At 40.4% G+C, this 17,151-nt stretch overlaps 2 protein-coding genes across 5 annotated transcripts in view; one reads left to right on the top strand and one right to left on the bottom strand.

Moving 5' to 3' along the window:
* GDI2 (GDP dissociation inhibitor 2) overlaps positions 1-10,494 on the top strand; it is a 44,647-nt gene extending 34,153 nt beyond the window's left edge. Inside the window, exons 7-11 of the mRNA XM_036842225.1 lie at positions 5,841-5,940; positions 7,366-7,537; positions 9,068-9,212; positions 9,397-9,451; positions 9,540-10,494. Coding sequence (XP_036698120.1) covers positions 5,841-5,940; positions 7,366-7,537; positions 9,068-9,212; positions 9,397-9,451; positions 9,540-9,686 — 619 coding nt within the window. The 3' untranslated portion in view covers positions 9,687-10,494. The remainder of the gene's footprint in view (positions 1-5,840; positions 5,941-7,365; positions 7,538-9,067; positions 9,213-9,396; positions 9,452-9,539) is intronic.
* A 518-nt stretch (positions 10,495-11,012) lies between these two features.
* Positions 11,013-17,151, bottom strand: part of TASOR2 (transcription activation suppressor family member 2) — a 71,095-nt gene continuing 64,956 nt past the window's right edge. For 2 of the 4 annotated variants that reach the window (XM_036842224.1, XM_036842221.1), the window contains 2 exons: positions 16,184-16,289; positions 13,528-14,135 (listed from right to left, as the gene is read on the bottom strand). In XM_036842224.1, the coding sequence (XP_036698119.1) occupies positions 13,748-14,135; positions 16,184-16,289 (494 nt within the window). In that variant the 3' untranslated portion in view covers positions 13,528-13,747. The other 2 variants (XM_036842223.1, XM_036842222.1) reach the window with 2 other exon arrangements.

Genomic DNA, 17,151 nt, shown 5'->3' on the forward strand with positions numbered 1-17,151 from the left:
TGTTCCAATCCAAGAACATGGTATGTTTCTCCATCTGTTTGTGTCATCTTTGATTTCTTTCATCAGTGTTTTATAGTTTTCTGAGTACAAGTCTTTCGCCTCCTTAGGCAGGTTTATTCCTAGGTATTTTATTCTTTTTGTTGCAGTGGTAAATGGGAATGTTTCCTTAATTTCTCTTTCTGATTTTTCGTTGTTGGTGTATAGGAATGCCAGAGATTGCTGTGCGTTAATTTTGTATCCTGCAGCCTTACCAAATTCATTGATTAGTTCTAATAGTTTTCTGGTGGCATCTTTAGGATTTTCTATGTATAGTATCATGTCATTGGCAAATAGTGATAGTTTTACTTCTTCTTTTCCTATTTGTATTCCTTTTGTTTCTTTTTCTTCTCTGATTGCTGTGGCTTGGACTTCCAAAACTATGTTGAATAAGAGTGGCAAGAGTGGACATCCTTGTCGTGTTCCTGATCCTAGTGGAAATGCTTTCAGTTTTTCACCATTGAGTATGATGCTTGCTGAGGGTTTGTCATATATGGCCTTTATTATGTTGAAGTAGGTTCCCTCTATGCCCATTTTCTGGAGAGTTTTGATCATAAATGGGTGTTGAATTTTGTCAAAGGCTTTTTCTGCATCTTTTGAGATGATCATATGGTTTTTATTCCTTAATTTGTTAATGTCATGTATCACCTTGATTGATTTGTGTATATTGAAGAATCCTTGCATCCCTGGGATAAATCCCACTTGATCATGGTGTATGATCCTTTTAATGTGCTGTTGGATTCTGTTTGCTAGTATTTTGTTGAGGATTTTTGCATCTATGTTCATCAGTGATATTGGCCTGTAGTTTTCTTTTGTGATATCTTTTTCTGGTTTTGGTATCAGGGTGATGGTGGCTTCGTAGAATGAATTTGGGAGTGTTTCTCCATCTGCAGTTTTTTGGAAGAGTTTGAGAAGGATTGGTGTTAGCTCTTCTCTAAATGATTGATAGTATCCACCTGTGAATCCATCTGGTCCTGGACTTTTGTTTGTTGGAAGATTTTTAATTACGGTTTCAATTTCATTACTTGTGATAGGTCTGTTTATATTTTCTTATTCTTCCTGGTTCAGTCTTGGAAAACTGTACCTCTCCAAGAATTTGTCCATTTCTTCGTGGTTGTCCATTTTATTGACATATAGTTGTTTGTAGTAGTCTTTTATAATCCTGTATATTTCTGCCGTGTCAGTTGTGTGATTTCTCCTTTTTCATTTCTAATTTTATTGATTTGCGTCTTCTCCCTTTTTTTCTTGATGAGTCTGGCTAAGGGTTTATCAATTTTGTTTATCCTCTCAAAGAACCAGCTTTTAGTTTTATTGATATTTGCTATTGTTTTTTCGTTTCTATTTCATTTATTTCTGCTCCGATCGTTATGATTTCTTTCCTTCTACTGACTTTGGGTTTTCTTTGTTCTTCTTTCCCTAGTTGTTTTAAGTGTAGGGTTAGATTGTTTATTTGAGATTTTTCTTGTTTCTTGAGGTGAGATTGAATTGCTATAAACTTCCCTCTTAGAACTCCTTTTGCTGTGTCCCATAGGTTTTGGGTGATCGTGTTTTCGTTGTCATTTGTTTCTGTGTGTCTTTTTATTTCTTCTTTGATTTCTTCAGTGATCTCTTGGTTATGTAGTAGTGCACTGTTTAGCCTCCATGTATTTGTGTTTTTTACAGTTTTTTTCCTGTAATTGATTTCCAGTAGCATTGTGGTCAGAAAAGATGCTTGATACGATTTCAGTTTTCTTAAATTTTCTGTGGCTTGATTTGTGACCCAAGATGTGATCTATCTTGGAGAATGTTCTATGTGCACTTGAGAAGAAAGTGTATTCTGCCACTTTTGGATGGAATGTTCTATAAATATCAATTAAGTCTATCTGGTCTGTTGTGTCATTTAAAGCTTGTGTTTCCTTATTTATTTTCATTTTGGATGATCTGTCCATTTGTAAGTGGGTTGTTAAAGTCCCCTACTGTTGTTGTGTTACTGTCGATTTCTCCTTTCATGGTTGTTAGTATTTGCCTTATGTATTGAGGTGCTCCTATGTTGGGTGCATAAATATTTATAATTGTTATATCTTCTTCTTGGATTGATCCTTTGATCATTATGTAGTGTCCCTCCTTATCTCTTGTAACAGTCTTTATTTTAAAGTCTATTTTATCTGATACCGAGTATTGCTACTACAGTTTTCTTTTGATTTCCATTTGCGTAGAATATCTTTTTCCATCCCTTCGCTTTCAGTCTGTATGTGTCCCTAGGTCTGAAGTGGGTCTCTTATAGACAGCATATATATGGGTCTTGTTTTTGTATCCATTGAGCCAGTCTGTGTCTTTTGGTTGGGGCATTTAATCCATTTACATTCAAGGTTATTATCGATATGTATGTTCCTATTACCATTTTCTTAATTGTTTTGGGTTTGTTTTTGTGGGTCTTTTCTTCTCTTGTGTTTCCCGCTTAGAGAAGTTCCTTTAGCATTTGTTGTAAAGCTGGTTTGGTGGTGCTGAATTCTCTTAGCTTTTGCTAGTCTGAAAAGCTTTTGACTTCTCCATCAAATCTAAATGAGATCCTTGCTGGGTAGAGTAGAGTAATCTTGGTTGTAAGTTTTTCTCTTTCATCACTCTAAGTATATCCTGCCACTCCCTTCTGGCCTGCAGAGTTTCTGCTGAAAAATCAGCTGATAACCTTATGGGGATTCCTTTGTATGTTATTTTTTGTTTTTCCCTTGCTGCTTTTAATATTTTTTCTTTGAATTTAATTTTTGTTCGTTTGATTAATATGTGTCTTGGTGTGTTTTTCCGAGGGTTTATCCTGTATGGGACTTTGTGCTTCCTGAACTTGACTGACTATTTCCTTTCCCATGTTAGGGAAGTTTTCCACTATAATCTCTTCAAATATATTCTCAGACCCTTTGTTTTTCTCTTCTTTTTCTGGGACCCCTATAATTCGAATGTTGGTGCATTTAGTGTTGTCCCAGAGGTCTCTGAGGTTGTCCTCAATTCTTTTCATTCCTTTTTCCTTATTCTGCTCCTCGGCATTTATTTCCACCATTGTCTTCCAGGTCACTTATTCGTTCTTCTGCCTCAGTTATTCTGTTATTGATTCCTTCTAGTGTATTTTTCATTTCAGTTATTGTGTTGTTCATCTCTGTTAGTTTGTTCTTTAGTTCTTCTAGATCTTTGTTAAACATTTCTTGTATTTTCTCAATCTGTGCTTCCATTTTATATCTGAGATTCTGGATCATCTTTACTATCATTACTCTGAATTATTTTCAGGTAGATTGCTTATTTCCTCTTTATTTATTTGGTCTTGTAGGTTTTTACCTTGCTTCTTCATCTGTGACATATTTTTTTGCCATCTCCCTTTTTTTTTTATTTTTTGTTAGTGGGATTATGTTCCTGTTTTACTAGTTGTTTGGCCAGAAGCTTCCAACACTGGAGTTTGTAGGCTATTGGGTAGAGCTGGGTCTTGGTGCTGAGATAAGGAACTCTGTGAGACCTCACTCCGATGAATATTCCCTGGGGCCTGAGGGTCTCTGTTAGTCCAGTGGTTCGGACTCAGAGCTCCCACCACAGGAGCTTCCACCCGACCCCTGGCTCACGAATCAAGGAATCAAGATCCTGCAAGCCGCGTGGGGTGGCAAAAAAAAAAAGAATAACAAAGTAAAAAGTAAAATTAGACTAGGAAACTAACAGATGAATTAGAAAGAATGTAAAAATAAAAATATAGATGAATCAACAACCAGAAGGTACATCAGTACCACAATAGTAAAAAAGAGGAGGGGAAAAAAAAAAAAAGCCAGAGGTGGAAGGGCCTTGGCTGTGGAGAGCAGGGGCCTAAACAAGGGCAAGGTTTGGGTGGTAGGCGGGGCCAATGCTCAGGACCCACAGGGCTGGGAAAGGCGCTGGGGGCTGTGAGGGGTGGGGCTTAGGCTCAAGGAACAGAAGGGGCCCAGGCGTGCCCCCCACCCCTGGTCTCAGAAGGCAGGGGACCTCACCTGGGAGCCCAGCAGGCTCCCTGTGCCTGAGTGGGCGGGGCATTGGCCCTCTGCTCCTCCTGGAGGGCCCCTCCTGCGTGCCGCTCTTCTTCTCCCCTCGGCCTCCTTCCTATGCCCCCAAGGACCCATGCGACCTGGAGGGGGCTTTGGAGGGCGGGGGATCGGCCTGGGAGCTCAGCAGGCTCCCTGTGCCTGAGTGCGCGGGGTGACAGTAACCCTCTGCTCCTCACCCACTCCTCTGGAGGGCCCCTCCCGCTTGCCTCTCATGTACTCCCCTCAGCCTCCTTTCTGTGCCCCCCAGGACACATGTGGCCTGGATGGTGCTTTGGAGGTGGGGGAACCGGCTTGGGAGCTCAGCAGGCTCCCCGTGCCCGAGTGGGTGGGGCAGTCGCCCTCCGCTGCTCTCCCGCTCTTCCTGGAGACTCCCTCCCACCTGCGTCTCCTGATCTCCCCAGCCTCAGGGGCGCCGATCTTGTCTGGCCTCCACTTCTCCTCCCTCCCTCTGTCCCCTTACGTCCTACTGGTTCATTACGGGGTTCCTCCTGTCTCCTGTGGGTCAGAGTCCCCCACCAGAGGCTGGCAGCCGCCCTAGTTGTGGGGAGACGCTAACTCCGTGTCTTCCCACATCGCCCTCTTGACTTCTCCCTTATAACATTCTTGAACATAGATCTTTGAACAAGGATGTTTGTCCTTGTATATATTCGTAGTAGCTGCATTTAACTCCCTGCGTATTTTAGCATCAGTAATCTGGGCATGTTTGTTTTGATCGCTCTTCCTCTTTACTTTTTTCCATTTTCTTTTTTTCCATGTGTCCAGTAATTTTTGATTGTATATTGGACATACTGATTGGTATATTGTAGAGATGCTGGATTCTTTCTGTGATGAGTGTTGATATTAGTTTTGAGTTGGCAGTTAAATTATTGGCCGTTCACCTTGAACTTTTGGAGACTTGATTTTATACTTTGTAGGTGGGGGGTCTTTTGTCTTTGGCTGAATCCTTAGTGAGGTGTGGTCTTCTGGGGTTTCATTGGAAAGCCCAAGGTATGTACCAAGTTCCTCTAATATGGCAGTTTCAAACTTCAAACTTACTTGTCCTTAAGGCCTGTAGCTGTAGTTTCTCCAAAAGTCATTTTGCCTTTTAGCTTTTGTTTTTTGCTGGGTTCCTTGGAGTCTCTCTCCTGTGTACAAGCATTTCTGGAGTTAGTTAAGGATTTGAAGACATTTTATAATTTGGTTGCTCCCCATTTTGGAAGATTTTCTCCCACAATTTTTATCTCCTCATACAGCCCCAAACTCTACCTTATGGCACCTTAAATCAGTAAGACTGTGGGTTTTTTGCTTCTGTTCTAGCTGTCCCATGTTACAAGGACTGGGTAGGTCATTCTGTCAGGGGAAGAGCCATACAAACCGCATGAAGATCTCATCCAGTTGCTTCCTTCAAGTCTCTTGTCTAGTTTCTGCCTGCTTTTACTCACTGTCCAGTGTGCTTCCTGATAGATTTTTGGTTGTTCAGAGTCTTAATTTTTAATATGCAGGAGGATTAGAGTTACAAGCTGTTCTTCCATTATTGGTCAGTGTGGTTTGTTTGTTTGCACTTGATATTCATAACTATGAATGTGAGACATCATTACATGGTTTTGACTGTTTTAGAATTGATGCTTTTATGACTTAAACTAATGCCTTCTGGAAGGAAATTGAACAAATACATGTTTCCTGTAACTCATTAAAATCTAAGAAAGGAGAATTTAGTAGTTGAAATAATTATAAATTACTGATTGATTATAATTACAATTATAATCACTAATTGTACTTTAAATACTTTTCTAGGCTAAGTGCTATTTATGGAGGTACCTACATGCTGAATAAACCAATTGAAGAAATCATTATGCAAAATGGAAAAGTGATTGGTGTAAAATCTGAAGGAGAGGTAAGTAGCTTTTACAATTTAAGAAATATTATATTCTTGTAAAGAAAATTTTATTGTTTAATAAGTACTGAATTTGGTATGAACATCGATCCTAGATTTCACACCATGTATGTTTTCTTTATGGTAACTTGGTATTCATAATGACTGAAAACTAATTATAGATAATGTTTAATATTTTCTGTTGTGTTGATTGTTGCTTAAGACTAAAATAGAAATTATGAATGAGCTCTAAATGGTAAGTATTATATATATAGTGTGGGTTGGTGCCTGTCTCCCAAATTTTCATTTAAATTTAGCTTTATATGTACCACTTATAACTTATTGGTTGAATTGGGGCTTGGCCAATACTATTTTATTATTTAATTTATTATTACTTAATAAATTATTAAATATTAATAATGTTAATAATCATTACTATTAACATTATTTTATTTGGGGTTTAGCCAAGGAACTGGCCAGGTGGAGTTTTGAGCAGTGTTTCTCAAATTTGAATTGAATGTAAATTGTTAATTTTGTCAAAGTACATGTTTCTTATTCAGTAGGTCTGTGGTGGGTCTGCATTTTCTTGCAAGCTCTCAGATGGTGCCAGTGCTGTTGGTCTGCAAGCCAGACCATATTTCATGAACCATCAACTTTTACAAATGGAACTGTTCAAAAAAGAAACTGAAAAACTATGTTTAAAAAAATATTTTGGGATTCCTGATGGTATTCTATGGGTTCAGACCATATAATCTATACTCACTAGCTGGCCATCTGACCCTTTATTGTTGTAGGTCTTTTGTAACTATCTTGTGCTTGAGCATACACATAATAGATGTTTAGGAATAGGGATAAACGTCTTAATCTGATATCTCAAAGTTCTTTTTATTCATTCCATTTTTCTTTGCTTCAGACAACTGCTTCCTCTTAGGACATTTCAGGGCTTTGATATAAAGAGGAAGACTATAATATAATAATACATAATTTATCTTGCAACTTAAGTTTTACTTAGTAAGTATAGTCTTAAAAGGAGAGATTATGGTCTGTTTCTAATATTAGAACTATTTATAGACCATTTACTTTTCACTGGGTCCATTCACATATAATGACATTCCTTAAACACTGTTTCATTTAATCCTAACAACCTCTTTGAGGTTGGGTAGAGCCAGGATTTGAACCCTCTTCTGCCCAGTTTTAAAACTTATGTGTTTTAAAACCATGAAACACACTGAAAACCATGCAACACACTTTTCCTAATATTTGAATAAGATTTAGAATTAATAGATTTGCTCCAGGAGAATTTATAGGGATTGTTGGCAAAGCTAGTTTTAATAGTTATCTATAATTCACTAATTATCTACAGTTAACTTGATGAAGATAACAGGCGATGTTCAAGGACGATGGCATCATTATACCCATTAGAAAGTCTTTAATGTTTTGTTACAGATTGCTCGCTGTAAGCAGCTCATCTGTGATCCCAGCTACGTGAAAGATCGAGTCGAAAAAGTGGGCCAGGTGATCAGGGTCATCTGTATCCTCAGCCACCCCATCAAGAACACCAACGATGCCAACTCCTGCCAGATCATTATTCCACAGAACCAAGTCAATCGGAAATCAGGTCAGTTTTGAAGATAAGCAGATGTTTGTAGAAATTCCAAATTTTATCTGCTCTGTTATAGTGAAGAGACTTTAGTTTACATATGGAAAATAAAATGTGATGTATCCCTTTTAGCTCATAGAGATCCTAAGTCATCACTTTGAAATGGAAACGTTTGCCTAGGAGCCCCGCCTTGGACTTGTACCCCCCTCGTTGGGCCTCCATTTCTTCCTCTGTAGAACTGAGAGGCTGGACTGGATGAGCAGGCAGTCTTGCCTGGTTTGAACACTGTGTGCTTGTGGAGGTTTATGCTTATTAGTTGACCTAATTTCACTGTTACTTTGAGCTGATGACAGCACTGCTTTTATGTCATGATTTGTCAACTTAATACTTGTATTTGATTTTAGCAGTGTGCTAGAAAACAACTTTGATTTCTCTGATTGAGATTAGGACTTAGCAGGACTTCCCTGGTGGAGCAGTGGTTAAGAATCCGCCTGCCAATGCAGGGGACACGGGTTTGATCCCTGGTCTGGGAAGATCCCACATGCCATGGAGCAACTAAGCCCGTGCGCCACAATTACTGAGTCTGCACTCTAGAGCCCGTGAGCCGCAACTGCTGAGCCTACGCTGTGCAACTACTGAAGCCCACGCACCTAGAGCCCGTGCTCTGCAACAAGAGAAGCCACCACAATGAGAAGCCTGTGAACTGCAGCGAAGAGTAGCCCCTGCTCGCCACAAATAGAGAAAGCCTGCGTGCAACAATGAAGACCCAACGCAGACAAAAATAAATAATAAATTAAAAAAAAAAAGATAAGGACTTAGCTCTGAAATTGTAATTCCTAATCTGTTTGCTTTAACCAGTTTTCATCCACTAGCTTTTCCCATCTTCCTTTCAGTTAGAAGCCCTAAAGCTTTTAATTTTTTTTTCCATGTAAGAAACGAAATCACAGAAGAATCTTACGAGAACTAAGAGACACAGAATAAAGTAATCTTTCAAGTGTTCCCAAGTAGATCTCAGGGTCTGGGAGAGTCTAAAAAGAGTAAAGGGAGCCCAGTAATTATCTTCTATATTGGAAATTATGTAGTTACTTAGTGGTATACAGACAAGTAGAATCTATGGAATTATTATGAGCTTATGCCAACTCAAGAATAGCTTATTGTGTTTGCAATTTTATATTGCTTAAAAAATGAGAAATCAGTAGTTAAATAAATCCTATCTTAGCTATTCAAAACCTTTCTAAATGCAGGCTTCAGAGAGGAAGACAGGTTTCCACAGTGAGCTGTGACATCTGGGTAGAGAATGTCATCTCCCCGTCCACCGTTCACTGCCACATAAATCCTTCATCTCCAGTAGGCTATGAGTTGCTGAATATTTGTATATTTTATGTATGACCTTGTTTGTCTCCATATAGAACTTACTTAAGCTTAGAAGATCCAGTCTGTTCCAAGTAATTTTAACTCACACCTCAATGAAGTATGGGTGAAACTGAGTGCACGCACAGGCCCAAGGTTTAAAGACACTGGCAGTGAGGTGGCTTTGCTTGCTTGCAGATATCTATGTCTGCATGATCTCCTTCGCACATAACGTGGCCGCACAGGGCAAGTACATTGCCATCGCCAGCACAACCGTGGAGACCAAGGAGCCCGAGAAAGAAATCAGACCAGCTCTGGAACTCTTGGAACCAATTGAGCAGAAGTAAGTGATGCGTTCATTTATAGCAGCTCAAACCCAGGATTGCCTTTGGCTCCATGGTGAGCAGAACCCCATGAGAACAATGAGAGTAGCCATCATCTCTTACCAGCCTGGGTTTTGAATTTCAGGCAAAGCAGTGAGTGGGCATGTCAACTTCCCTGCTTACTTAATTCTTTTTCCCCTCCAGATTCGTAAGCATCAGTGACCTCCTTGTACCAAAAGATTTGGGAACAGAAAGCCAGGTGAGTGGCAATCTGAAAAGGGTAATTACCAGGCTTTATTGGGAGACATCACTAAATAGTCTTAAGTCTTTGTGACTTTCATTTCCAGATCTTTATATCCCGTACATATGATGCGACAACTCACTTTGAGACAACCTGTGATGACATTAAGGACATCTATAAGAGGATGATGGGATCCGAGTTTGACTTTGAGGAAATGAAGCGCAAGAAAAATGACATCTATGGGGAAGACTAACAGCAGTACATGTTATCATCTAATTAGGACAAACTTAAAATTTGGCAAATGATGCATATTGTATGAAATCAATATTGTAAGGCCTGCTTTTGTAATCAAAGCTGAGAGATTGCAGAGCACTGTACCAGTAAATATTCCTCCCCTTTCTAATATCATGTATTAACTTGTTTTCATGGAGTGGTTCTTCAGAATTGGCAGGTTCCCACATTCTGTTCAATTTAACCAATACTGGCTTGTTTTTTCTAGTGAAGGATCAGTTTTAAAACATTGTGATACTGATACAGAGAACTTGATACAGTATTTGTATCTTTTAATCAGTGTAGCCTTTGCAGTTATGAGCTTCTGCTGCTCAAGAGCTGGGTCAGTACAGTTTGCGTGCCATCTGTCCTCTTGACGTTAAGGAGATACGGAATCGAATGTTCCATCGTTGGGGACAGCATCCCTCACTCCTCCCCACCCCTTTACATTTACATCAAGTGTTACAACAGTGCCCAGGAAGCATAGCCACAAGCTTGGTTTATGTGGGCCTCCAATTCTAACCAAACTCCAGACTTTGAGAGCCATTTTGGAGGAAGCCTGTGTGCGGTGTTTTAATCTAATAAATTTGATGAGAGCAGAGGGGAAGGAAACTATCATAAAGCAGGTAAATGTAGAAGCTTCTTTTGTATCCCAGGTGTGGCTTCTTCAATGGACCAAGCTGCTGCAACGCAGTATTGATTTGACAGAGCCTCTGCTTCAGTGATGTCTGTCTCACAATGGCTCCAAATGATTTCTGTACTGCAAAATAAAGCCGAACTCTGGAAACCAGCTCCCTCTTGTTGGTCTTTTGTGTCCTGACAATTTAGAGCTAGTAAGTATTGTACTGGCCTTGACACAGCTGCTCATTTCCTTCACTAGAGCTGAAAACGGATGGTGGGGAAGAGTGCTGAAGACCTTAGTGGATGGTGGAGCGCCATCATCTGGCTTTACTGTGAGTAGACCCTGAATTACTTCTTGATACAATATAATTATTAGACTCTCTTAGATATCCTTAGTAGTGGTTTAGAACAAGGATTCATTCCCATCAGAGAGTAAGTGACGTCAGGTGGAATGGGTGCTTTAATATATTTATTTATTTAATTAATTTTATTTTTGGCTGTGTTGGGTCTTCCTTGCTGTTCACGGCCTTTCTCTAGTTGTGGTGAGCGGGGGCTACTCTTCATTGTGGTGTGTGGGCTGCTTGTTGCAGAGCACGGGCTCTAGGCACATGGGCTCAGTATTTGTGGCACACGGGCTTAGTTGCTCTGTGGCATGTGGGATCTTCCCGGACCAGGGATTGAACCCGTGTCCCCTGCATTGGCAGGTGGATTCTTAACCACTGCGCCACGAGGGAAGTCCCAGTATTTTCATTTAGTTCAGATTGTAGTTAGACATAGTTTTTAGTGGTACCTCCTTTCCCCTTGATTGTTACAAGCCTCACTGTATGTGCTGTCATTTACATTGAGGACGTTGTATTCTCTTTTATAGTTGAGTCTGAAGAACATAGACTAAGGTAGGTGCTCTGTTAAAGGATTTAGGGTAATAATAACTTCGATTATCCAAGTGATTACTTTAGCTCATTTTCTCAATCTCACACTATCCATTTTTGGCCAGAGAATTTTTTGTTGAAGGGGGGCTGTCCTGCACGTTGTATGCACCTCCCTGGCATGACAACCCCAGATCACCCCGGTTGAAAACAAGTGCTTCCTCTGCATAAGATTATCTAAAATTCCAGCAGGCCTTTCCCCTCTTTTCCTGCAGTATTTCACATTGTGAACTGTTAACGCAGGTGGAGGCACAAGCTGGGTTAGTAATATGAAGAAAGCACCAGAATGTCTTCATATTCTGCATTTGGCATATTTATTGGAACAACTAACATTTCTGTGCCAGGCCAATGGGGCACAAAGGTGATGAGGGCAGAGTCTCTGCAGAAGCTCAGTCTGGAGGCGCCTGCTCCTCTGTGGCCTGGCTAAGCCTTCAGTTACAGAATGGGTGGCCTCGTGGGTGCTGGAAGGCTCTTCAGGGGAGGAGCACAGCTGGCAGGTGCGCTGTAAATGTTACTTTCCTTCTCCGTAGTAGTTTCAAATTAATTCAGTGTACCGAATACAGTTATGGTCCTATTAGATTCTTATTCCTGGGGTAAAAATCAGCTCTTACCAGCAAGAGCTAGGGTAAGAATAATTAAAACTCAGTCAGTCTTCCTCCTCCTGAGAACATAACGAGGGGAAAGTTCTGTTTCGGTTCTGTAGGGGGAGTATAAAAGCAGATAAATGGCTTTTGAGGGAAGTTCCTGTGCAGGCTGACATGACCCCCTGGCAGGGCCAAGCGGAGAGGCGTGAAGTGTCCTCTTGCTGGGGCCTGCTGCCCGGCACCGCACGAGGGAGGGGAAAGCACCGGCAGGCCTGCGGGGATGAGGCTTGACAGATGGAGGCCAAAGTGAGGTAAGTAAGTGGTAGGATTCTTTTCTTTGGGAAGTTACTTAGTCTGCTAAATGGCCTAAAAACTTTAAACTGCTGTAAAACATTCTCTTACAAATTTATATTTGCTATAAAATCATTGCAGAAGCAGTTGAATGATTTTTACTTGTCTTTATTAAAAAAAATGAAACCAATTAGTTACAAAAACCTTTGTTCCAAATAGATACTATATGTATCTTAACAAATGTTTTTTGCTTGGTTTTGAGTTTTAAAGATTGTTGTAGAAATTATTTCTAATATAAATAAATGATTATTTCTTCCTCAGAGGGTTGATTTTTGTAGTGCGCTATTTACAAAAACTGAGTAAGTGAAAATGACAGTTGATAAATTTGTACCATCTAGGAAAAAAATGTTTTATGTAGTGTAGCATGAATAACAGCAGATAAAACCATTGAAGATTTTAGTTTTTACACAGGTGGTAAAACCTTTAAAACAGACTATAACATGCATTATAGGTGCATTTCTGACCTTAATGTGCAAAAACAAAGCTACTGGTTAAAATAGACTTATTTTTGCTACAATTGAGTACATTTGTAAAATTCTTATTTTTATCATTAATTTCAATTAATAGCTTTGAAGGTATTCTGCTTAAAATGAAAATAATTTAAAACAATAATATTGAACACTGTAACCCAAAACTGATAGAAAACTACAGTGCTGCTGTGAACAAAGTCAGACATTCTGGTAACGTGTAAAACATGAAGAAAAATGATCCCCCAAGTTGTAGAACGGAGATACACAGAACAGTCTTCTCATATTTAAAAAATCCAAGGTTTTCAAAGAAATGGGAAAATACTAATTTGTTGTTGGCATCACCGATGTCTAGGTAAGCTGCAGTTAAATCACCTGGATAAATACAAAATTGATAATTCCATCTTTAAAATAAAATAACCAAGAACTATTCCATAAATAGGATGCTATCTACTGGGGAAAACGTCTATGCATGTAGGGTACATTGTCTTCCGTCCTGGCAGCAGATGGACTGCAGGTGAAAACACTCATCATTTAGAAAGTAGGTTAGTTATTTCATTAGTGGTACTTGAGAAAGTCCCATTTATGCCAAACCAGCAGCACCCCTAAATAAACAAAACTTTAAATTTACAGCATGACGTGTAACGTACAAAAGTTTTTGAGCAACTGGTTTCCCGCAGACACAGATGTCAGCATCTGCTGTCAGTTCCAGCTCACATGGGAGAGAGTCACAAGTGTTCTTACCAATAGCTACTCCTGAACGGAGCTGCTACTTTCTGTATATTTTCAATAAAATCATTTACATCTGTAACAAGGATGCCACTGTTTTCAAAGACTTCTCTGGAGACAACAGGCTTTTCTGTAAAAGGAAAAATAACTTTTGGTGAAAAAATTCATTAGTATTTTTTAAAAGTAGCAAAATCCCTTTTATTGAAAAAAAAAAGACTCATACACGTGAAGGGAAAAGCAAGCCTGTTTCGAGTGAGGAATGAGGTTGGAGCTCTAGGACCAGCCCCCTCCATGGGTGGGAGGGAGGGAGTTGAAACCAGGAGCTGAAACCACTGATGGGCATTCATTCATTCCTGGAGTACTTTTTTAAAAGCTTAGATGGTTATACTTAACAGATCTAGTACACGTTTTTTTTTTTCTATTAACAGGACAAAACCCACAATACCTGCTGCCCCAGCCTCGTGTGCGTTTATTCCTGGCCGCCAATGACTCCACTTGGAAGGACGTTTCTAGAGTGGACCTACTGGGCGTTAACTGGTTGATGAAAATTAGAACTAAGGCTATGAATTTACCTGTAAGGAAGACGGCAAACCTGGCATGGACATGCTGAATTTGCAGGTTTAGCAGACATTTCAGGTGCTCAGCTTTTGTTGATGATCGGGAGTCACACTGGTGATAATGAAGCAGCTCAATGATATTTGCACTCTGATACGATTTCAATATTAAGTTCTTTTTATGTGCAATTGAATCCACTCTGAAAAATACACAAAAATGTTAAATTTAGATAAGTCTAAGTTTGTGAAAGATTTTCTGTATCTTAATTTTCAGTTGCTTTATTCCTAGACTTTTTCTGGCCTTCACTATACTTAGTCAAACTCCTTTTCCCTTCTTTGTTCTTCTGTACGACAAACTTGGCTTCCCAGACGTCACCGTCCTGTCGAGTTCCCTCAAAACATTCCGAGTGTACTTACTCCTCGCTCCGTCAGGAGGGACAGCACACGGCCGTCGAACGCTGCTTCCAGCCATGTGGCTGGCAAGCCTGCCGCTCATTCCCAGCGGGCCCCTTCCTGCATCCTGTCTCGTACAGCAGTGCTTCCCGGGCTTTGTCTCTCCAAAACCAGTCTACTTCTTTTTGGTTAGATAGTCACCAACTTCATTAAGATCATCTAACAGCTAGAATTTTCTCACCTCACTTTAAATCTTGTTTCTACCTTTTATTCTTCCTTCTAGAGGAAAATGTTCCATCCTGCAGCCCCTCCAGCACTCACACCCTCGCTCCTGCTTGCTGGAGAAAACCCAAAGCCTGCGTATTCCCATAGCTCTAGTCACACCATGAACTGCGTCACGATGATGAATTTCTTCCCAGGCTTTATCCTTCATACATGTAAATTTATATGCCTGGCATCATACTGTACATAGTTTATCACTGTGAACAGAAATTTTTTATATGCTTCTAGTTACTATTTTACACTATGTGTGGCATTATTTTGCATATTTAAATAATTATGTATCTATTTAGTCCTGTATTTGCCTAGAGATGAATTAGAGGATGGTTTTGTAGCTACTGATAACCACGCATGGTTTTTGTTCTGTTTTGTTTTAGTTTTGGACAATTTCTCCCCACCTCCAAGGGCAAAAGGATATGATAAGTTTTCTGAAAAGTTCTCACTATTCGAGACTGGCCTGATTTGAAGAGATTCCAGTGACATAAGTGTCTCTGTTTACGCAAAGTCCTACGCATGCTGAATTAATTTACACTGACCGATCTTAACAGGCGTGCTGTGCCACCTCAGCTTTCATCTGCTTCTGTACTTACTCCTGAAGTTGAACCTTCCCTCTGAAGTGCTGTTAACTAAGCCCTGTGAGGGCCCCTTGGAGCCCTTCCTCCCTGACAGTCTCAGCTCTCGGTTCCGCTCCCTCTTTTCCTCCTGTACGAGTTCCTCTCCTAAGTGCAAGCCTTTCCCCAACTGCTATTCTCAGCCATCTTTCGAGATCCCGTGCACATCCACGATTTCAGTTGTCTTCCTCTGGAGAAAGCAGTGTGGTCAAACAGAAGGTAACTGTCAGGTCGGAGACGAACATTCCGCGTCAAAGCCCAGCTTCCTGACTTCCTCCTTGTCTGCCTGGGTCAGGTCTGGCATCCTCTGTGCCTCAACTTCCACATCATTAAAGTGGGTTTGTACTGTCTACTTCTTATGTGTGAACTTATTAGGACAGTCCTGTGACAGATGACCTGTCCCATCTACAGACTCCCCCAGTCCACCTCTGCGTTCCCACACTCCCTTTCCGTCTCATTACAACCTGCAGGCCCATCTTTGATATGGAAGGGCCTCCCGCAGGCCCCAAGTCTCTTCATTTAAGGAGGTCTGCCAGTTTCTAGTCTATTAAGAGTTAAATTAAGGCTACATGCTGGTCTCAATGTTTCTGTCCTTATAACTGGAGCAACCTAATTTATGAATAAATATCCAAAAACCCATAGGTGAATTTATTTTTTTTACATTTTAGGATTCCTGTGTGTGTCTGACTTGGTCACTGTTGGTCTGGAGAAGGCAACTCAGACTCTGGATTATGGTCACAACACAGCTTCCTGCACTGAAAGCCTTGCTATAAAAACAAAACCCGAAAAACAGTTCACAGACCTAAACACTGCCTTCAGTGATATAGATGATTTGTGTTCTTGCAAACTGACCTTGTGGCAACACTTGGACGACACTGGTCCAGAGCTCAGGGAGCCTTTCTGGGTGAACCTGGGTGTTTCCACCCTCCCCCATACCCAGGCCTTACATTCCATAAAGGTCTCACCTCACATCTTCTTTTAGCTTTTTATTTTCCCTGTAGTGAAGCAACCACTTCCATCTTCCATTTCCATTTAGTTTCTCCAGGATTTTGACAATTTCCTTCAGTTGTACTACAGAATAGAACAAGTTTGACAAGAGAAGATGATGTATTTTAGGGTTTTTGGCTTGTCTAGTCAAAGCCCAGGGATGATTATTTGTGAGAATAAGGCCCCATGTTTGAGTGTTGACCATCACTGCCACTCCTGTAGCTGGGCAGGAAGGATGCTGTACCGCACTTTAACCCGTGGTCCCTCAACCCAGCCCCACCTTCTCACACTAGCAGGAGAGAGGAGCACTGCAGTCATTAGCAGTTAAAAACTCTGAGTGTATATAAATCTATGGATGGAACAAAAGTGGGGTCCTGTTGCAATAGAGATAAGATAGTTCTAGGCTTCTAAATACAGAATCTACAAATATTTCCAATTCCACTTTCCATGCAACAACATTCATGCTTGTTAAGGTACGTCCTCCTCTTCGTCCTTCAATGGACAAGTGGTATCCATATTTACTTCTAATGTGCTATCAGAGCTGGGCAGGTTTTGATTGTACATAAAGTATCTGCCCTGTGCTCTAACATTCTTTGATGTCAAATTCAGTGCCCTGAGAGAAATTATTTATATATGAGTGTTTAAGCAGATAACTGAGAAGACTTCCAGTAGCCATCTTTTAGATATCCATGATACTGACAAAATGGTAGGGGCGATGGCAACAGAAATGGAGGAAAGAGGGCTGATTCTAAACAAATATGTAGCTGACTTGATTTGGCAAAGGGAGGAATTGAATATAACAAACTCTCAAATGTGTATGAGTAGTTTAGCCACATTACTGAGAGGTTTGGTGGTGAAGGTAATCGGTTAATACAAAAGAGGTCAAGAGCAAAGTGCTTATTTAGCACAGCATATGACAGAAATTAAGCCCTCAACAGATGGTGAC

This window comes from Balaenoptera musculus, chromosome 2, assembly GCF_009873245.2.
Source record: "Balaenoptera musculus isolate JJ_BM4_2016_0621 chromosome 2, mBalMus1.pri.v3, whole genome shotgun sequence".
NCBI lineage: Eukaryota > Metazoa > Chordata > Mammalia > Artiodactyla > Balaenopteridae > Balaenoptera > Balaenoptera musculus.